The sequence below is a fragment of the Ranitomeya variabilis genome, chromosome 4 (assembly GCF_051348905.1).
Source record: "Ranitomeya variabilis isolate aRanVar5 chromosome 4, aRanVar5.hap1, whole genome shotgun sequence".
NCBI lineage: Eukaryota > Metazoa > Chordata > Amphibia > Anura > Dendrobatidae > Ranitomeya > Ranitomeya variabilis.
In genome coordinates this window covers 412,125,658-412,148,019 of record NC_135235.1, presented here as the reverse complement: position 1 = coordinate 412,148,019, position 22,362 = coordinate 412,125,658, and the positions used below count along the sequence as shown (strand labels likewise).

At 44.1% G+C, this 22,362-nt stretch overlaps 1 protein-coding gene across 11 annotated transcripts in view; it reads right to left on the bottom strand.

Moving 5' to 3' along the window:
• LOC143765004 (uncharacterized) overlaps positions 1 to 22,362 on the bottom strand; it is a 78,149-nt gene that overhangs the window by 4,275 nt on the left and 51,512 nt on the right. For 10 of the 11 annotated variants that reach the window (XM_077251198.1, XM_077251201.1, XM_077251202.1 and 7 more), the window contains exons 3-6: positions 1,046 to 1,231; positions 844 to 961; positions 321 to 415; positions 117 to 228 (exon numbers count right to left, since the gene is read on the bottom strand). In XM_077251198.1, the coding sequence (XP_077107313.1) occupies positions 117 to 228; positions 321 to 415; positions 844 to 961; positions 1,046 to 1,231 (511 nt within the window). Of the gene's footprint in view, positions 1 to 116; positions 229 to 320; positions 416 to 843; positions 962 to 1,045; positions 1,232 to 21,126; positions 21,235 to 22,362 lie in introns of all 11 variants that reach the window. The other variant, XM_077251204.1, reaches the window with a different exon arrangement.

Sequence of the window (22,362 nt, the reverse complement as noted above, 5' to 3'; positions counted from 1 at the left end):
CCATGACATTATATACACCTTTTTAAGGACGAGTACATGGGTGAAAATCCAGTTCCCTAACAGAATATTAAATATGACAAGATGAAACATTGTTGTAAGGAAACGCTGTTACTTACCTATTCCAATACCTAATGGCATTTCCTCCTCCTTACACTGAAGATCAGTCTTCACATTAGTGACCTCATCTTCTCCGATAACTTCAGCCTTGATATCACGCAGATGTTCACTCTGAACAGATTAGGAAAAAATATATAAAGAACATATAAGTTTGGTCTATAGATGGAAGGTTATTATAGGAGAACATCTGATGTGCCTCCTACCTGACAGATCTGCAGGACACCATTTTTCTCTGCATTATCACGAGGACTTAGAGGACTAGAGCTTCTATCTGGTTCATTTCTGTCCGTGGCTCCATCTGTGGTGGAAACAATGATACATTATCTAGAAGTTGGTAATGAGGTGTAACTAAGGAAAGACAACTTGTAAGCTCGGACACCAGCACTGTTATGTGAGCTTCACTGGCCACTTCTTAGCCGTTACTCTTAAAGGGAATCTGTTACCAAGTTTTTGCTACTCCATCTGAGAGAAGTAGTCCTCTAGTGATAATCTCCTGCTGATAAAATACTGATTTTACAAAGACTGCAGCCAAGCCGCTCAGTAAATGATACTCTGATTCCATCAATGTATCTGTCCCCTACATCATGCTGCTCTCTGATTACTGAGATTACTCACAGATTGTTTCAACATGGCTGACCCTGTATGCATGCACTTACTGGAGTCTAGGTGTGGAGCCTGAATAAAAGCTTATTTTGCACTAAGCTGAATACAAACAGTTTTCCATACCTGTTGATGTGAGAAGATGGTCAGTCATAATGTCCAAGTACAGATCCTTGTGTCCTTCTATATACTCCCACTCCTCCATGGAGAAATGGACAGTGACATCCTGACACCTTATAGGAACCTGACACACAATGATACAGTCAACATCCATACACATCATCCCTCGTGTTACTGCATAATGCCCCAGTATTCCCAGCACTGTCACCTCTCCAGTCAGCAGCTCAATCATCTTGTTGGTGAGGTCCAGGATCTTCTGATCATTGTATCTCTCAGGTAACATAGGGTGAGGTGGAGGCTCCATGATGGGGCTGTGGCTCCTGCTCCAACCTTCTGATACAGGATGATGTCTTGGTGAGGTAGACTCAGATGTCTTCTTAGCTAATATGTAATCCTGAATGCAGAAGGAAAAGATAAATATCACTTGGTAAATTCCAATGACAAAATTATATTAGATGTCAAATATTTAGCAAATATCCCAGCTACCAGGATGACACTGAATGGGAGGAGACGCAGATTAGATATTAGGAAAAAAACTTTTTGACAGTGAGGGTGATCAATGAGTGGAACAGGCTGCCACCAGAGGTATTTAAAGATGTTTACCTACTACTTGTATTTATGTATAAATGTGATTGACCATTGGCAGTCTTATGATTATTTAACATTTGTGCTTCCTTTCATTATTTACTTGTACTGTCTGCAGCTAAACACATGGCCATATTCATGTTTAACATATAGGATTGTAAAGTCTTTTTCAATATACACTGTGTTCCAAGTTATTATGCAAATTGAATTTAAGTGTCAAAACGATTTAATTGTTTTGTTTTTCAAATAAACTCATGGATGGTATTGTGTCTCAGGGCTCAATGGATCACTGAAATCAATCTTAAACACATGTGATAATTAGTTTTCCAGGTGATTCTAATTAAAGGAAAGCTACTTAAAAATGATGTTCCACATTATTAAGCAGGCCACAGTTTTCAAGTAACATGGGAAAGAAAAAGGATCTCCCTGCTGCCGAAAAGCATCAAATAGTGCAATGCCTAGGTCAAGGGATTGCACTATTTGACATTAGATATTTCTTGAAAATTTAAGCGTGATCATCTTACTGTTAAGAGATTTGTGGCAGAATCTGAGCACAGTCGTGTTCGTGCTGATAAAGGCATAATGAGGAAGGTTTCTGCCAGGCAAGTTCATCGGATAAAGAGAGCAGCTGCTATAAAGCCATTACAAACCAGCAAACAGATATTTGAAGCCGCTGATGCCTCTGGAGTCACTCGAACCTCAAGGTGTAGGATCCTTCAAAGGCTTGCTTTGGTTCATCAACCTACTATTCGGCCACCCCTAAACAGTGTTCACAAGCAGAAACGGTTGTAGTGGGCCCAGACATACATGAAGACTAATTTTCAAACAGTCTTGTTTACTGATGAGTGTCGAGCAACCCTGGATGGTCCAGATGGATGGAGTAGAGGATGATCGGTGGATGGCCACCATGTCCCAACAAGGCTGCAACGTCAGCAAGGATGTAGAGGAGTCATGTTTTGGGATGGAATCATGGGGAAACAGCTGGTAGGGCCCTTTAAGGTTCCTGAAGGTGTGAAAATGATCTCTGCAAAGTATATAGAGTTTCTGACTAACAACTTTCTTCCATGGTATAAAAAGCAGAAACGTGCCTTGAGGAGCAAAATCATCTTCATGCATGACAATGCACCATCTCCTGCTGCAAAGAATACCTCTGAGTCATTGGCTGCTATGGGCATAAAAGGAGATAAACTCATGGTGTGGCCACCATCTTCCCCTGTCCTCAACCCTATAGAGAACCTTTGGAATATCATCAAGCCAAAGATCTATGTGGGTGGGAGGCAGTTCACATCAAAACAGCAGCTCTGGAAGGCTATTCTGACTTCATGCAAAGAAATACACGCAGAAACTCTCCAAAAACGCACAAGTTCAATGGATGCAAGAATTGTGAAGGTGATATCAAAGAAAGGTTCCTATGTTAACAAGTAACTTGGCCTGTTAGGATGTTTTGGAGTTAAATAGCTTTTTTTGTTCAGTGAATGTGACCTCTTAATGCTGCAAATTCCACAAATGAGCATATTCAGTTCTTTAAAACATATCAAATGTCTAGAAATTCTACTGTGCCTAATAATTTGGAACAGTGCATTTTGAGGTTTTATTCATTTTGGAGATTATACTGTTATCATTGGGAGGTTTCTTCAATAAAATTCGATGTATACTCTAATGGGTGATGACTTTTATTAGACTGACTGTCATTTGCACCAACCATTTAGGAAAATCCGAGAAAAATATCATTTGCATAATAATTTGGAACATAGTGTATACCAATCTAATATTGTTTATGTTAGCACCTAGCACTTTATCCCTTAGTAATCGGTAAACCTCCTTTATCCCTTAGTAATAGGTAAACCTCCCTAGTCTCCATACTACAGCCTTATTTACTGGTTTACATAGGGCTCCCTTCTTTTGGGGGTCTATAAATCTATCCAGCCTTTTCTGCACTTCCCCCCCAGAAGGTCTTTTCCCCACCCTGTCAATTAATGGTTGTTTGTACTGACTTTATTTATTTATGTTAAGAAAATGATTTGTATCTTATTTGTACTTTTTCTTCCTCCCAAAAATTGGAATAGAAAGTGATCAAAAAAATGTTATGTGCCCAAAAATCATACCAATAGAAAACCCTACTCATTCCATAAAACAAAAGCTGTCACATGACACTGTTGGAACAAAAAAAATGAAATTTTATCGCTCTCAAAATACTGTGATGCAAAAAAACCCAAAACTTTTTCTAGTGTGCAATTGTAGCAAAACCCCCCAAAATATATAAATCTGATATTGTGGTAATCGTAATCACCAGAAGAATAAATCTGTCTTATCACATACTGCATGGTGAATGGGGTAAAAAAAAAACCCAACAAATTCTTGACCTGCTGTTGATTTGTTTATTCTGCCTCCCAAACATCGCAGTAAGGTTCAGCTGACATTTCTCCTGCACTGTACGCTGAATGCTTACATCAGGGTGTCTATGTAATTTCTAAAAGACGCACAAAATCCTCAACAGAACATTCCCTATAATAAGGCAGATGGAATTACTTTGGACTCTGTCTGGTCTTTTATTCAGCGGTGTCCGTCTTTTTAGGCGTCCTTTTAGGCATGCACAAAAGCACGGTTGACCACAGTTTTGTGCATCTCTGAAAAGACGGACACCGCTGAAAAGCCAAACATAGTCCGGAGTAAATCCTTATGCCTCGGTAGTGAATGAATCTGTCAAGGGTTTCATCAGAATCACTTACTTCGGAGATTTAGATGGAAACCTCAATGTAAGTGCTTAGAGTAAATCACAGGATAAATGTGGATCCCAAATACTATGTACTTCAAAATGCTACCAATAAATGTTTCAACTCAACCCACAAAAACTAAGCCTTCACTCAGGTCTGTTGTTTGTAAACAGAAATATAGGGGGTTTTCATGTTACTGGTAGCACAAAGCCTCTGGAAAAGCAACACAGCTCTCATCAAAAGAAATCATCCAGTGATATCTGTGCTTCCAAATCCAAATGCCCCCCTCCTTTCTGAGCCCCACAGTGTGCTTAAACCGCAGTTAGTGCTTAAATGTTTGCCATTTCTGTAACAAGGCGAGCCCGTCTAATTTACGGGTGTCTCCAGAAGCACATGCTGTGCACACTATAATAAGCGGCACAATATATTGGCCACTACAGTGTATTGTGCAGTTAAATTACATATTTGCATTCTCACTTCACAACATCCAATACGTACTTTTTTTGGGAAAACATCCATGGAGTCAAAATAGTTACTACACCCGTACATGAACTCCCAGAGGGGTGTAAATTTCAATTAGGGTTGCATGAGGTTTTTTTGTTGTTCTGGCGCTTAGGGGGCTCGGTATATGGAGTAACAAAAGTAAAATAGCGCTCCTCCTGCATTATACATACTCCCAGTCAGAACCCGACTAGTGGGCGCGCCCTCACTCCATAAACTTTAATTGAGCAAGGCCGCGCTCACTGGTTGGCTTCTGGCTAGGAGTATGTATAACACATACATACCCTCCACCCTCCGGTCCCAGTTCAGAAACCAGTGAATCTCCACAGTACACAGTGCGTGAGCTGGGGAGATTTAGAAGTCTGAAGTCACACAGAGTGACTGCGGACTTAATTTGGACCAGACAACCCCTTTAAGGAGAAATTGTGTAACAACTTATGGGGCATTTTTTGCCTATTTCATCTTGTGAAAATGTAAACAATTATCAAAAGACTGACCATCACTTCCAAACAGAAATTAGGTGTGAACAGATGCTTACTAAGAGTAGCCATCTCCATATATAACCAACAAATAAAGTAGTAGTCTTTTAATATTAGTATACATAGGCTTTCTGTCTGAGCATTCCACCCCTCAAGCTCAGGCGTTTTTAATTACAGAAGGATCCTACCTTCTTATATAAATATAGATTTCAGTCAGAGAGGATTCACCCAGGCAGCTTCCCAGCAACAAGAATTGCCTTATCATGGCTGCCGGGTACACATGAATTGGACAATTTATGCGCCAAGTAGTCTCAATTTTTCAAATTCTCTAGATCAGTAATGCAATTCATATACAGTTATATGAAAAAGTTTGGGCACCCCTATTAATCTTAAGCTTAATGTTTTATAAAAATTGTTTTTTTTGCAACAGCTTTTTCAGTTTCATATATCTAATAACTGTTGGACACAGTAATGTTTCTGCCTTGAAATGAGGTTTATTGTACTAACAGAAAATGTGCAATCTGCATTCAAACAAAATTTGACAGGTGCATAAGTAAGGGCACCCTTATCATTTTCTTGTTTTAAATACTCCTACCTACTTTTTACTGACTTACTAAAGCTCTTTTTTTGGTTTTGTAACCTCATTGAGCTTTGAACTTCATAGCCAGGTGTATGCAATCATGAGAAAAGCTACTTAAAGTGGCCACTTGCAAGTTGTTCTCCTGTTTGAATCTCCTCTGAAGAGTGGCATCATGGGCTCCTCAAAACAACTGTCAAATGATCTGAAAACAAAGATTATTCAACATAGTTGTTCAGGGGAAGGATACAAAAAGCTGTCTCAGAGATTTAACCTGTCAATTTCCACTGTGAGGAACATAGTAAGGAAATGGAAGAACACAGGTACGGTTTTTGTTAAGGCCAGAAATGGCAGGCCAAGAAAAACATCAGAAAGGCAGAGAAGAAGAATGGTGAGATCAGTCAAGGACAATCCTCAGACCACCTTCAGAAAGCTGCAGCATCAACTTGCTGCAGATGGTGTCACTGTGCATCGGTCAACTATACAACGCACTTTGCACAAGGAGAAGCTGTATGGGAGAGTGATGCGAAAGAAGCCGTTTCTGCAAGCACGCCACAAACAGAGTCAGCTGAGGTATGCAAAAGCACATTTGGAGAAGCCAATTTCTTTTTGGAAGAAGGTCCTGTGGACTGATGAAACCAAGATTGAGTTGTTTGGTCATACAAAAAGGCGTTATGCATGGCGGCAAAAAAACACAGCATTCCAAGAAAAACACTTGCTACCCACAGTAAAATTTGGTGGAGGTTCCATCATGCTTTGGGGCTGTGTGGCCAATGCCGGCACCAGGAATCTTGTTAAAGTTGAGGGACGCATGGATTTCTCTCAGTATCAGTAGATTCTTGACAATAATGTTCATGAATCAGTGACAAAGTTGAAGTTACGCAGGGGATGGATCTTTCAGCAAGACAATGATCCAAAACACCGCTCCAAATCTACTCAGGCATTCATGCAGAGGAACAATTACACTGTTCTGGAATGGCCATCCCAGTCCCCAGACCTGAATATCATTGAACATCTGTGGGATCATTTGAAGAGGGCTGTCCATGCTCGGCGACCATCAAACTTAACTGAACTGGAATTGTTTTGTAAAGAGGAATGGTCAAAAATACCTTCATTCAGGATCCAGGAACTCATTAAAAGCTACAGGAAGCGACTAGAGGCTGTTATTTTTGCAAAAGGAGGATCTACTAAATATTAATGTCACTTTTCTAGTGAGGTGCCATACTTATGCACCTGTCAAATTTTGTTTGAATGCGGATTGCACATTTTCTGTTAGTACAATAAACCTCATTTCAAGGCAGAAACATTACTGTGTCCAACAGTTATTAGATATATGAAACTGAAATAGCTGTTGCAAAAAAAAACAATTTTTATAAAACATTAAGCTTAAGATTAATAGGGGTGCCCAAACTTTTTCATATAACTATCACATATTTAATGTTTTCATGCTATAGTGTTATGGAGTGCTACTTTACTTGTTAAAATGTAAAATCTGGGTCTAAAACAGTATTGTAGAAAAAATATAATTATTTCTTCATTGCCCAATGGTATAAAATTCTGTGACACGTGGTGTCTGTCTTCACTGCATCACTAGATGTATTCTCTAAGGGGTGCAGTTTGGGTCACTTGTGGAGGGCTTCTGCTGTTTTGGCACTTTTCAATAGCGACATTGCAACCACAGACTATTCCAGACAAATCTGAGCTTGAAAAGTCAAATGGCGCTACTTCCCTTCTGCCCTGACTTGTGCCCAACCAGTAGTTTTCCCCCACATATGGGCCATTGGTATACTCAGGAAAAACTGTGCAACAAAATTGTGTGGTCCATTTTCTCCTGTTAACCTTTTGAAATTGGGGGTTTTCTGAATTATTCAGCATTGGTCACTATTATTAGCGCCCCCTTTTTTTTTTCATAGACTATACAATATCTTCAGAAATAAATGGGAATGTACCAAGGTTATATCCTTAGGATTTCTTAATTAATGGTCCAAAGTAATACAACAATAAAATATTGTTTTTCAACTTACATGTTGCAATTTCAAAGAAGAATCAGAATAAACAGCATGTGCAGCAATAAAGGCACTCCTAATTAATTTCTTGGTTGCACAGTCTTTGGCATTGATTACAGCCTCCAAACATTTCTTGTAGCCATCAATAAGTTTCTTGTACTTCTCAGCTGGTTGTCATGTCGGACGCTGTTCATACCAGGGCGTTCGACAGACAGTGGTAATTCCGCTTTTGTCCACTATGTGCTCAGTGGCGTCGGCTAGATTTTATCTAGCTGGTCCGGGGTTAATTTAGCTGGTGCTCGGATTGGAAGCTGGGCCACGCCCACTGCCTTTAAATAGTTCTTCTGAACATTGGGCGTCGCCGATTATAGCTTCTGTCTAGTGCTTGGTTATCTCGGTCTGGAGTGGTGAGCTAAGTAGTTGGAGTATCGTTGCTGGTGGTGTATTTCCCTTTGTCTTATTTACTCCTTCCTATATTTGTATTTGTTTTGCCCTGTGCATTTATAGTGTATTCCTGAGTGACTGCGGCGTGGTGTATATTTTCCGTTATCCTTGTCTGTGCTAACTGTGGGTATTGGTGTATTAACTCTTCACTGGGTGGTGGGGTGGTGGTTTCAGCCTATGGTTAAAACAGGAGATAGGGTGAGGGTGGAGGCCTAGACATGCACATCATCAGTGTAAACTCTAGGTAGAGGGTCAGTCAGGATTTCCCTAGTCTGAGGGAAATTGCAGGGGCCCGGGTTATTAGCTCTTGCCCACCTAGGCTTCCCGTGACTTTATAATCGGCCATATATAAAAAAAAAAAAAAAAAAAAAAGGGGTTTCCTTTTTTTTTTTTGTCATGGATCCCATGACTTCCATAACCCGCCAGTTGGAGGCGCTGTCCCTACAGGTCACTGAGTTGAGGGGGGCAGTGCAGCAACAGGGACTAGCAGTATCTAATGTGCAAGCTGGAGCGACAGGTAGAGTTGCTGAGCCAAAGTTTCCTTTGCCTGAAAAGTTTGCTGGGGAACTGTTGTGAATTAGACTTTTTTGGCTCCCTCTTGTGGTCACTAGTGATATGACTCTGGGATTGTCTTTCCTCAGTTTGGCACCCACCTGGGTCGTTAGTCCAGGGGTGTTGCTATATAAACTTCCTGAATTCTCAGTCTGGTGCCTGGCATCGTTGTAATCAGTTCCTTTCTGTTTGCTCCTGTCTGCTGGTCCTGGATCTTGCAAAATTAAGCTAAGTCCTGCTTCTTGGTTTTTTGGTTATTTGCATTGTTCTTATTTTTTGTCCAGCTTGTACTAAATGTGATTCCTGATTTTGCTGGAAGCTCTAGGGGGCTGGTATTCTCCCCTCGGGCCGTTAGACGGTTCGGGGGTTCTTGAATATCCAGTGTGGAAATTTTGATAGGGTTTTTGCTGACCGTATAAGTCATCTTACTATATTCTGCCATTAGTCAGTGGGCCTCTCTTTGCTAAATATCTAGTTCATTCTTACGTTTGTCTTTTCTCCTTACCTCACCGTTATTATTTGTTGGGGGCTTGTATCCAACTTTTGGGGTCTTTTCTCTGGAGGCAAGAAAGGTCTATCTTTTCCCTTCTAGGGTTAGTTAGTTCTCCGGCTGGCGCGAGACGTCTAGAACCAACGTAGGCACGTTCCCCGGCTGCTGCTATTTGTGGTGCTAGGATTAGATATACGGTCAGCCCAGTTACCACTGCCCTATGAGCTGGTTTTTGTGTTTGCGGACTTGGTATCTACTTTTGAGACCCTCTGCCATTGGGGTCATAACAGTATGCCAGGCCAAAGTTGAATGTTTAATGCATTGCAGAAGTGGGATAATAAGAAAGGAAATTCTGAGTTTGTTTTTTTTTTTCCTCTCTTTCTTCCTCCCCTTTACCTCTGAGTGGCTTGAGCTTGCTGCAGACATGAATGTCCAGACCTTGATTACAAGTGTAGATCAGCTTGCTGCTCGTGTGCAGGGCATACAAGATTTTGTTACCAGTAGTCCAATGTCTGAACCTAAAATACCTATTCCTGAACTGTTCTCTGGAGACCGATTTAAGTTTAGGAATTTCAGGAATAATTGTAAATTGTTTCTATCTTTGAGACCCCGTTCATCTGGAGACTCAGCTCAGCAAGTTAAAATTGTTATCTCTCTCTTACGGGGCGACCCTCAGGATTGGGCTTTCTCGCTAGCGCCAGGAGATCCGGCATTGGCAAATATTGATGCGTTTTTTCTGGCGCTCGGATTGCTTTACGAGGAACCCAATCTTGAAATTCAGGCAGAAAAAGCCTTGCTGGCTATTTCTCAGGGCCAGGATGAAGCTGAAGTGTATTGCCAAAAATTTCGGAAATGGTCCGTGCTTACTCAGTGGAATGAGTGTGCTCTGGCCGCAAATTTCAGAAATGGCCTTTCTGAAGCCATTAAGAATGTGATGGTGGGTTTCCCCATTCCTACAAGTCTGAATGATTCCATGGCGCTGGCTATTCAAATTGACCGGCGTTTGCGGGAGCGCAAAGCCGCTAATCCTCTGGTGGCGTTGTCTGAACAAACACCTGATTTAATGCAATGTGGTAGAATTCAGACTAGAAATGAACGGAAAAATCATAGACGTCAGAATGGGTTGTGTTTTTACTGTGGTGATTCTACACATGTTATATCAGCATGCTCTAAACGCCTAATAAGGGTTGTTAGTCCTGTCGCCATTGGTAATTTGCAACCTAAATTTATTTTGTCTGTGACTTTAATTTGCTCATTGTCCTCCTACCCTGTTATGGCGTTTGTGGATTCAGGTGCTGCCCTGAGTCTTATGGATCTGTCATTTGCCAAGCGCTGTGGTTTTGTTCTTGAGCCGTTGGTAAATCCTATCCCTCTTAGAGGTATTGATGCTACGCCATTGGCGGAAAATAAACCGCAGTTTTGGACACAGGTAACCATGTGCATGACTCCTGAACATCGGGAGGTGATTAGTTTTCTTGTTTTGCATAAAATGCATGATTTGGTCGTTTTGGGTCTGCCATGGTTACAGACCCATAATCCAGTCTTGGATTGGAAGGCAATGTCTGTGTCAAGTTGGGGCTGTCAGGGAATTCATGGTGATTCCCCGCCAGTGTCTATTGCTTCCTCTACTCCTTCGGAAGTTCCTGAGTATTTGTCTGATTATCAGGATGTATTCAGCGAGTCCAGGTCCAGTGCTCTGCCTCCTCATAGGGACTGTGACTGCGCTATAGATTTGATTCCAGGTAGTAAATTTCCTAAGGGAAGATTATTTAATCTGTCTGTACCTGAGCATACCGCAATGCGTTCGTATATCAAGGAATCTCTGGAGAAGGGGCATATCCGTCCATCTTCTTCCCCTCTTGGTGCGGGATTCTTTTTTGTGGCCAAGAAGGACGGATCTTTGAGACCTTGTATTGACTATCGGCTTCTGAATAAAATCACTGTTAAATTTCAGTATCCTTTGCCTCTGTTGTCGGACTTGTTTGCCCGGATTAAAGGTGCCAAGTGGTTCACCAAGATAGATCTTCGTGGTGCGTACAACCTTGTGCGCATTAAGCAAGGAGATGAATGGAAAACTGCATTTAATACGCCCAAAGGTCATTTTGAGTACTTGGTGATGCCTTTTGGGCTCTCTAATGCTCCTTCAGTGTTTCAGTCCTTTATGCATGATATTTTCCGGAAGTATCTGGATAAATTTATGATTGTTTATCTGGATGATATTCTGTTTTTTTCTGATGATTGGGACTCGCATGTAGAGCAGGTCAGGATGGTGTTTCAGGTTTTGCGTGAGAATGCTTTGTTTGTTAAGGGCTCAAAGTGTCTCTTTGGAGTACAGAAGGTTCCCTTTTTGGGTTTTATTTTTTCCCCTTCTGCGGTGGAGATGGACCCAGTCAAGGTCCGAGCTATTCATGATTGGACTCAACCCACGTCAGTTAAGAGTCTTCAGAAGTTCTTGGGTTTTGCTAACTTCTACCGTCGTTTTATCGCTAACTTTTCTAGCGTTGTTAAACCTTTGACGGATATGACCAAGAAAGGTTCAGATGTTTCTAACTGGGCTCCTGCAGCCGTGGAAGCTTTCCAAGAGTTGAAGCGCCGGTTTACTTCGGCGCCTGTTTTGTGCCAGCCTGATGTCTCACTTCCCTTTCAGGTTGAAGTGGATGCTTCTGAGATTGGGGCAGGGGCCGTTTTGTCGCAGAGAGGCCCTGGTTGCTCTGTAATGAGACCATGTGCTTTTTTCTCTAGGAAGTTTTCGCCTGCTGAGCGGAATTATGATGTTGGCAATCGGGAGTTGTTGGCCATGAAGTGGGCATTTGAGGAGTGGCGTCATTGGCTCGAGGGTGCTAAGCATCGTGTGGTGGTCTTGACTGATCACAAAAATCTGATGTATCTCGAGTCTGCTAAACGCCTGAATCCTAGACAGGCCCGTTGGTCATTGTTTTTCTCCCGTTTTGACTTTGTGGTCTCGTATTTACCAGGTTCAAAGAATGTGAAGGCTGATGCTCTTTCAAGGAGCTTTGTGCCTGACTCTCCTGGAGTCGCAGAACCAGTTGGTATTCTTAAAGAGGGAGTTATTTTGTCAGCCATTTCTCCGGATTTGCGACGTGTGTTGCAGAGATTTCAGGCTGGTAGACCTGACTCTTGTCCACCTGACAGACTGTTTGTTCCTGATAAGTGGACCAGCAGAGTCATTTCCGAGGTTCATTCCTCGGTGTTGGCAGGGCATCCGGGAATTTTTGGCACCAGAGATTTGGTGGCTAGGTCCTTTTGGTGGCCTTCCTTGTCGCGGGATGTGCGGTCTTTTGTGCAGTCCTGTGGGACTTGTGCTCAAGCTAAGCCTTGCTGTTCTCGTGCCAGCGGGTTGCTCTTGCCCTTGCCTGTCCCGAAGAGGCCTTGGACACACATTTCCATGGATTTCATTTCAGATCTTCCGGTGTCTCAGGGCATGTCTGTCATCTGGGTGGTATCTGATCGCTTTTCCAAGATGGTCCATTTGGTATCTTTGCCTAAGCTGCCTTCCTCTTCCGATTTGGTTCCTTTGTTCTTTCAGAATGTGGTTCGTTTACACGGCATTCCTGAGAATATTGTGTCTGACAGAGGATCCCAGTTTGTTTCCAGGTTCTGGCGATCCTTTTGTGCTAAGATGGGCATTGATTTGTCGTTTTCGTCTGCCTTTCATCCTCAGACTAATGGACAAACGGAGCGAACTAATCAGACTCTGGAGGCTTATTTGAGGTGTTTTGTTTCTGCTGATCAGGATGATTGGGTGACCTTCTTGCCGTTGGCTGAGTTTGCCCTTAATAATCGGGCTAGTTCCGCTACCTTGGTTTCGCCATTTTTCTGCAACTCTGGTTTCCATCCTCGTTTTTCCTCGGGACATGTGGAGCCTTCTGACTGTCCTGGGGTAGATTCCGTGGTGGATAGGTTGCAGCAGATTTGCAATCATGTGGTGGACAACTTAAAGTTGTCACAGGAGAAGGCTCAGCGTTTTGCCAACCGCCGCCGCGGTGTGGGTCCCCGACTTCGTGTTGGGGATTTGGTATGGCTGTCTTCTCGATTTGTTCCTATGAAGGTCTCCTCTCCTAAATTTAAGCCTCGCTTCATCGGTCCTTACAAGATATTGGAAATCCTTAATCCTGTGTCCTTTCGCTTGGATCTTCCGGTGTCGTTTGCCATTCACAACGTGTTCCATAGGGCTTTGTTGCGGCGGTACGTTGTGCCTGTAGTTCCTTCTGTTGAGCCTCCTGCTCCGGTGTTGGTTGAGGGCGAGTTGGAGTATGTGGTGGAGAAGATCTTGGATTCTCGTCTCTCCAGGCGGAGGCTTCAGTATCTGGTCAAGTGGAAGGGCTATGGTCAGGAGGATAATTCCTGTGTGGTTGCCTCTGATGTGCATGCGGCCGATTTAGTTCGTGCCTTTCACGCTGCTCATCCTGATCGCCCTGGTGGTCTTGGTGAGGGTTCGGTGACCCCTCCTTAAAGGGGGGGTACTGTTGTGAATTAGACTTTTTTGGCTCCCTCTTGTGGTCACTAGTGATATGACTCTGGGATTGTCTTTCCTCAGTTTGGCACCCACCTGGGTCGTTAGTCCAGGGGTGTTGCTATATAAACTTCCTGAATTCTCAGTCTGGTGCCTGGCATCGTTGTAATCAGTTCCTTTCTGTTTGCTCCTGTCTGCTGGTCCTGGATCTTTTGAAAATTAAGCTAAGTCCTGCTTCTTGGTTTTTTGGTTATTTGCATTGTTCTTATTTTTTGTCCAGCTTGTACTAAATGTGATTCCTGATTTTGCTGGAAGCTCTAGGGGGCTGGTATTCTCCCCCCGGGCCGTTAGACGGTTCGGGGGTTCTTGAATATCCAGCGTGGAAATTTTGATAGGGTTTTTGCTGACCGTATAAGTCATCTTACTATATTCTGCTATTAGTCAGTGGGCCTCTCTTTGCTAAATATCTAGTTCATTCTTACGTTTGTCTTTTCTCCTTACCTCACCGTTATTATTTGTTGGGGGCTTGTATCCAACTTTTGGGGTCTTTTCTCTGGAGGCAAGAAAGGTCTATCTTTTCCCTTCTAGGGTTAGTTAGTTCTCCGGCTGGCGCGAGACGTCTAGAACCAACGTAGGCACGTTCCCCGGCTGCTGCTATTTGTGGTGCTAGGATTAGATATACGGTCAGCCCAGTTACCACTGCCCTATGAGCTGGTTTTTTGTGTTTGCGGACTTGGTATCTACTTTTGAGACCCTCTGCCATTGGGGTCATAACAGGGAACGCAGTAAATTTGTTTCTTTTCGTGAAGCTTGCAAACTATATTTCCGTATGCGCCCGATCTCCTCGGGTAATGAGGCTCAGCGTGTGGGCCTGGTGTTGTCATTGTTAAGCAGGGATCCCCAAGCATGGGCGTTTTCTTTGCCATCTGATTCTGCTGCATTTGACTCTGTGGAGAGTTTTTTTTCCTTTCTTCGAAACATTTACGATGAACCTGACAGAATCCAAGATACGCACTATTCGCCAGGGGGAGCAAGTTGCAGAGGATTACTGTTCTGAATTTCGTCGCTGGGCGGTCGACACACAGTGGAATGATCCAGCGCTGCGGAGTCAGTTTATTCATGGGGTTTCTGGAAGGGTTAAAAAAGCCCTTCTGATGTACGAGACTCCTGCTTCTCTAGATTCCGCTATGAGTCTGGTTGTCCGCATTGATCGCCGTTTGCTTCAGGGGGAGCATGAGACACCGCCTATGGGAGAGGGTTTAGGTTCACGTGAGGTTGCTGCAGGTGAGCCCACGGAGCCTATGCAAATCGCAGGGGTGTCACATGTTAAGCGCCGAGCCCCTGTGCTCAGGAAGCAGGGAGCCTGTTTTTACTGCGGTAAAACTGGTCATTTTGTTAACATCTGTCCTCTGCTGTCCAATAAAAATGCAACGGCGGAAAACTTCTAAGCTCAGGGGGTGTGGAGGAGGCCAATCTGAGCTTATGTATATCCTCCATGGTTGTTTCTCAATGCATGCTTCCTGCTAAGGTTATTATCGCTGGCAGTGAGCTGCCAATTACTGTTTTTGTGGATAGTGGTTCTGCCACAAATCTCATTGATGAGGAGTTTGCGCGCACAGCAGGTTTTAGGATTGAAAAACTGCCTCATCCTATCTGCGTGGTCACCATCAATGCTGCTCCTCTCTCACAGGGGGAGATTACTGAGTTTGTGGCTGAGGTGAAACTCCACATTGGGGTTCTACATTCCGAGCAGGTTACATGTAAGGTGCTCAGGAATCTTCCTGCACAGGTGGTTTTGGGTTTTCCATGGTTGTCTATGCACAACCCGGTAATTGACTGGAAAACTCAGGACATAATTCAGTGGAGCGAGTTCTGCCAGGAGAATTGCCTGGCCACATGTGTGTCTGCTGTGACTTCAAGCGTTCCGGAGTCACTTCTGGATTTTGTGGATGTGATCTCTGAGAAGGGTTGTTCAGAGTTGCCACCACATCGTCCATATGACTGTACTATCAGGTTTAAACCAGGGGCCAAATTGCCTAAAGCAAGGATGTTTAACATCTCCGGTCCAGAGAGACAAGCGTTAAAGGATTACATTGCTGAAAGTTTGAGCAAAGGGCACATCAGGCCTTCATCCTCGCCTGTGGCAGGAGGGTTCTTCTTTGTGAAGAAGATGGCGGATTACGCCCATGTCTGGATTTCAGGGAGTTGAACCAGATTACAGTTCGTAATCCATACCCTATGCCATTGATACCGGATTTGTTCAATCAGGTGGCAGGTGCTAATTGGTTTACCAAGCTTGACCTCAGGGGGGCGTACAACCTCATAAGAGTCCGTCAAGGTGATGAGTGGAAGACGGCTTTTAATACCCCTGAGGGTCATTTTGAAAATTTGGTGATGCCATTTGGGTTGACTAACGCAACTGCAGTGTTCCAACATTTCATTAATGATGTGTTCTCGCATGTTTTGGGGAAATTCGTTATCGTGTACCTAGATGACATTCTCATATATTCTTGCGACCGTGGTACTCATTTAGATCATGTCAGGCAGGTGTTACAGCTTCTCAGAGAGAATAAGCTGTATGCTAAGCTTGAGAAATGTGTATTTTCTGTTCAAGAGTTGCCTTTCTTGGGTTATATTGTGTCTGCTTCTGGTTTTAAAATGGACGCCGCTAAGGTGCAAGCGGTGCTGCATTGGGAACGGCCTGATAACCTGAAAGCACTTCAGCGGTTCCTTGGGATTTCTAACTATTATAGGAAATTTATCAAAGATTTTTCCATCATTGCTAAACCGCTAACTGACATGACTAAAAAGGGTACCAATTTCTCCGTTTGGCCTGAGGCTGCTGTGCGCGCATTTGAATTTCTTAACAGTTTTGTTTCAGCCCCCATTCTTGTGCAGCCAGACGTATCAAAACCTTTTGTTGTGGAAGTCGATGCGTCTGAGGTTGGTGTAGGGGCGGTACTATCACAAGGCTCATCTGTGAGTGATTTGCGTCCATGCGCCTATTTTTCCAAGAAACTGTCGCCCGCCGAACTTAACTACGATATCGGCAACAGGGAGTTGTTGGCAATCAAGTTGGCCTTTGAGGAATGGCGACACTTCTTGGAGGGGTCGGTTCATCAGGTTACTGTTATTACCGATCATAAGAATTTGCTTTATTTGGAGTCTGCCAAGCGTCTGTCTCCCAGGCAGGCTCGCTGGGCATTGTTTTTCACTCGGTTCAACTTTGTTGTTACTTACAGACCGGGGTCTAAAAACACTAAGGCGGATGCTCTGTCCAGGTGTTTTCCGGGGGGAGAACCTCGGGAGGATCCAGTACCCATCCTCCAAAAGGGTGTTGTGGTTTCGGCTCTCACTACCGAGGTTGAGGCTGATATTGCCGAGGCTCAGGAGGAGGTACCATCTGAGCTTCCATCAACAAATCTTTTGTACCGCTTCATCTCCGCTTAAAGGTTTTGGCGGAGCATCATGATGCTGTCCTGGCTGGCCACCCAGGAGTTAGAGGTACCTTGGAGTTGGTGTCACGTCGGTTTTGGTGGCCCAAGATCCGACAGGACGTGGTCTCATACGTGTCAGTTTGTACCACGTGCGCTAGGGCTAAGACGCCCCGCTCCCGTCCTGTTGGCACACTACTTCCTCTTGAGGTACCTAGTAAGCCATGGACGGAAATCTCCATGGATTTCATCACTGATTTGCCCTCCTCAGCTGGGAACACGGTCATCTTGGTGATTGTTGATCGGTTTTCAAAAATGTCGCACTTTGTCTTTGCCTTCGTTGCCTAACGCTAAGACTCTGGCTCAGGTATTTGTGCAGGAGGTGGTCAGACTTCATGGGGTTCCGTCTGACATCGTGTCTGATAGGGGTACTCAGTTTGTGGCAAAATTTTGGAAAGCATTTTGCTCACGGCTGGGGATCAAGTTGTCTCATTCTTCGGCGTTTCATCCTCAGTCAAATGGTCAGACCGAGCGTATGAACCAAAATTTGGAACAGTGCTTACGCTGCTTTGTCTCTGATAACCAGGAGGAGTGGTCAACGTTCCTTCCTTTGGCTGAGTTTGCCATCAATAATCACCGCCAGGAGTCATCTGGGGAGTCTCCTTTTTTTGTGTTTACGGGCTACATCCTCAATTTTGTACTTTGAGTCAGAGGGGCTCTTCCGGCTTTCCGGAGGAAGACCAGTTAGGAGCACAATTGTCATCAGTCTGGAGGAGAGTTAAACAGGGCCTGTTGAGTGTGGGTGCTAGGTACAAACGTGTGGCTGACAGTAGGCGTGTGCCAGGTCCGGACCTGAGTGTGGATGACTGGGTGTGGTTATCCACAAAAAACATAAGACTCAAGATACCATCCCTTAAATTGGGTCCAAGGTTTATTGGTCCATTTAGGGTCGCCGCCGTCATTAACCCTGTAGCGTACCGATTGGAGCTTCCTACGGTGTATAAGATACACAACGTGTTCCACAGATCGTTGCTAAAAAAGACGGTGGGTCTTGTGGACGTGACACCTATGCCTTCTCCAGTCTTGGTGGATGGTAATTTGGAATTCGAAGTCTCCAAGGTGGTTGACTCTCGTGTAGTGCGCCGCACTTTACAGTACTTGGTACACTGGCATGGTTATGGGCCTGAGGAAAGGTCCTGGGTACCAGCCTCGGACGTTCATGCGGACCGGCTGGTCAGTATGTTTCACCGCCGTCATCCGGACAAGCCGGGTCCTATAAGCCGTGAGGGCCCTGGGGTCCCTCGTAGAAGGCGGGGTACTGTCATGTCGGACGCTGTTCATACCAGGGTGTTCGACAGACAGCGGTAATTCCGCTTTTGTCCACTATGTGCTCAGTGGCGTCGGCTAGATTTTATCTAGCTGGTCCGGGGTTAATTTAGCTGGTGCTCGGATTGGAAGCTGGGCCACGCCCACTGCCTTTAAATAGTTCTTCTGAACATTGGGCGTCGCCGATTATAGCTTCTGTCTAGTGCTTGGTTATCTCGGTCTGGAGTGGTGAGCTAAGTAGTTGGAGTATCGTTGCTGGTGGTGTATTTCCCTTTGTCTTATTTACTCCTTCCTATATTTGTATTTGTTTTGCCCTGTGCATTTATAGTGTATTCCTGAGTGACTGCGGCGTGGTGTATATTTTCCGTTATCCTTGTCTATGCTTACTGTGGGTATTGGTGTATGATCTCTTCACTGGGTGGTGGGTTGTGGTTTCAGCCTAGGGTTGAAACAGGAGACAGGGTGAGGGTGGAGGCCTAGACATGCACACCATCAGTGTAAACTCTAGGTAGAGGGTCAGTCAGGATTTCCCTAGTCTGAGGGAAATTGCAGGGGCCCGGGTTATTAGCTCTTGCCCACCTAGGCTTCCCGTAACACTGGTATTTTCTCCCACTCTTCCTTTGCAGTTTGTTCAAGCTCTTGAAGGTTTGCAAGGTTCTTTTCCCCAATGGCAGATTTCGGCTCATCCCAGAGATTTTCAATGGGATGGAGGTCAGGACTCATTGCTGGCCATTTTAAAACAGCCCGTTTTTTTTTTCTACCATTCCGGTGTACTTTTGGATGTATACTTTGGGTCACTGTCTTGCTGGCAGACCCATGATCTTCGAGTCAACCACGCTTTATTAACACTGGGTAGGACACTTCGCTTTAAAATCTCTTGATAATTCTCTGATTTTATGATTCCTGTTATTCGGTCAAGGCCTCTAGTTCCAGATGCACCAAAACAACCCCACAGCATTATGTATCCTCCACCATGCTTAACTGTTGGTAGGGTGTTCTTTTCCTTATAAGCTTCATTGCGCCGCCTGTAAACAAACTGTTGCGTTGTATGACCAAAAAGCTCTATTTCTGTGTCATCTGTCCACAGAATACTTTCCCAGAAAGATTGTGGCTTGGCAAGGTACTCTTTGGCAAAGATCAGTCATTCCTTATTATGTATTTTCTTCAGCAATGGTTTCTTCCTTGGCGTTCACCGATAAAGCTCTGCATGGTTTAGTGTGCAGTGTATGGTAATTTTTGAAACCATGATCCCAGACTGTTCCAGTTTGGCCTTCAGGTCTTTGGATGTTCTTGATGGTACCATGCTTGGCAAACTTCTTAATAACATTGGGCACTGTTGAAACTGGGATACCAAGGTCTTTGGAGATGGCCTTATGCCCTTTGGAAGTCTTCTATTTGCTAATAGCAGTTCTCATGTCCTCAGACAGCTCCTTTACCTTGACCATTGTGACAAAGGAACAGTGCTTACCATGTAGCTTTTTAAAACACAGAAGTCAACATTCATTGGATAATTCATGTCACATGGGCACCGATAATTTATCACAGGTGATTTTCATTTGTGATTTATCACAGGGGAGTCAAAATGTAATTCCATACTAATTTAATGTCTTGTTGCTTGTCACCTATAAATATTTCCTGAACCATCACCATATATTGCTACTTTCTCGTTCACTGTATGTGAAATAAAATTGCTGCTAGAAATTCAATCAAGAGTGTGCGGTGATTATATATACTACTGGTCTATGGGGATTCTCATCCCACTTCACCAGCACCTCTGAAATCCCCACACATAGTGCGCACCATTCTACATTGCTTCCATGGTCAGTAGTGAGGCAGTGCTGTGGAGTTGGACTTACAGTCGGAGGTCAGAGAAATTGAGGAGTACTGTATGGAGCACTATGTGAGGCCATTATACTGTATGGAATGCTATGTGGGGCCATTATACTGCATGGAGCACTATGTTGTGCTCATTATACTGTAAGGAGGCCTACATAGGGCCCTTTATACTGTATGGAACTTTTTGTGGCATTATACTGAGTGGTGGGCTGTGTAGGGATTACAGTTGGAGAATCATACTGTGATAGTCGGCGGGGCGGGGGAATTGAAGGAGGGGTCATCAAACCGTGAGGGAGGAGGGTACTTAGGAGGAATTCACTGTGGGGGCATCATACTGTGTATGTGTGCATTTTTGTTTGCATCATACTTTATTAATCTGTATTATTTAAGATTTTTATTCTTTGTTATTACACTTTTAAAATTAGGCCATTGGGCCATATGCGTTTTACTGCGCTTACATAATATATTATTCCAATATTTTATTCTAAGATCTATTAATTAAAATGTACTTTGTTCATGGGACTATCCCATTAAGTTTGCTTCCATATGAAAAAATGCATAGTGATGTTTAACCCCTTAACGACCGCCAATACGCCTTTTAACAGCGGTAGTTAAGGGTAATTAAACCACAGAGCCTGTGGAAATAGTGTATAGCGCCCCCCAGAGTCGGATTCCGAGGTCTCGACTGCCAGGGGTAGCAGAGACCCCAGAGAACATGACTTGAGACTGTTTTTTATTATTATCCGTTATTAATCGTAAAACGGCGAGCGTAAAAAAAAAAGCACAATTTGCCATTTAATTTCTCTGTCCTCTGATGTAATCGCACAACAGAGGACAGAGAAATAGGGTCCCCGATTCCCCAGATAATTACCAGTGTCTCCCGATGTCCCTGGGTCCTCCTGCTTACCCCGCGGCCGCCGGCGTCTTCTTCCGGTAAGAAAATGGCGCAGTGCGCCCATCGAGATCTGCCGGCCAGCACCTGGCAACAATAGGAAGATTTTTCCTGATGTTCATTTTGGTCACTGTGATAGACCCCATCACAGTGATCAAAATATAAAAAATCTACTCTATAATTGTCTAAGGGTCACTTCCGTCTTTCTGTCTGTCCTTCTGTCTGTCTGTCTTTCTGTCTGTCACGGATATTCATTGGTCGCGGCCTCTGTCTGTCATGGAATTCCAAGTCGCTGATTGGTCGCGGCAAAACGGCCACGCCCAATCAGCGACGGGCACAGTCCGGCGGCAAATGGCAGCTCCTTCCTCCCCGCAGTCAGTGCCTGCTCCATACTCCCCTCCAGTCAGCGCTCACACAGGGTTAATGGCAGCGGTAATGGACCGCGTTATGCCGCGGTGTAATGCACTCCGTTACCGCTGCTATTAACCCTGTGTGACCAACTTTTAACTATTGATGCTGCCTATGCGGCATCAATAGTTAAAAGATCTAATGTTAAAAATAATAAAAAAAATAAAAAATCGTTATATACTCACCATCCGTCGGCCCCCGAATCAGGAACAGGCCTTCCCCGCTCCTCGCGACGCTCCGGTGACCGCTCCATGCATTGCGCTACGTCATCATCTCGCAAGACCGCAATGCACCCATGGGATCGGAGCGGGCGAGGAGCATCGGTAAATGCCTCGCTTGGATCCGGGGCCAACGGAAGGTGAGTATATAACTATTTTTTATTTTAATTCTTTTTTTAATAGGGATATGATGCCCACATTGCTATATACTGCGTGGGCTGTACAATATACTACGTGGGCTGTGCAATATAATACGAGGGCTGTGCAATATAATACGTTGGCTGCTATATACTACGTGGGCTGTGCAATATACTACGTGGGCTGTGCAATATAATACGTGGGCTGTGCAATATAATACTTGGGCTGCTATATACTACATGGGCTGTGCAATATACTACGTGGGCTGTGCAATGTACTGCGTGGGCTGTGCAATGTACTGCGTGGGCTGTGCAATATAATACGTGGGCTGTGCAAAATAATACGTGGGCTGTGCAATATAATACGTGGGCTGTGCAATATAATACGTGGGCTGTGCAATATAATACGTGGGCTGTGCAATATAATATGTGGGCTGTGCAATATAATATGT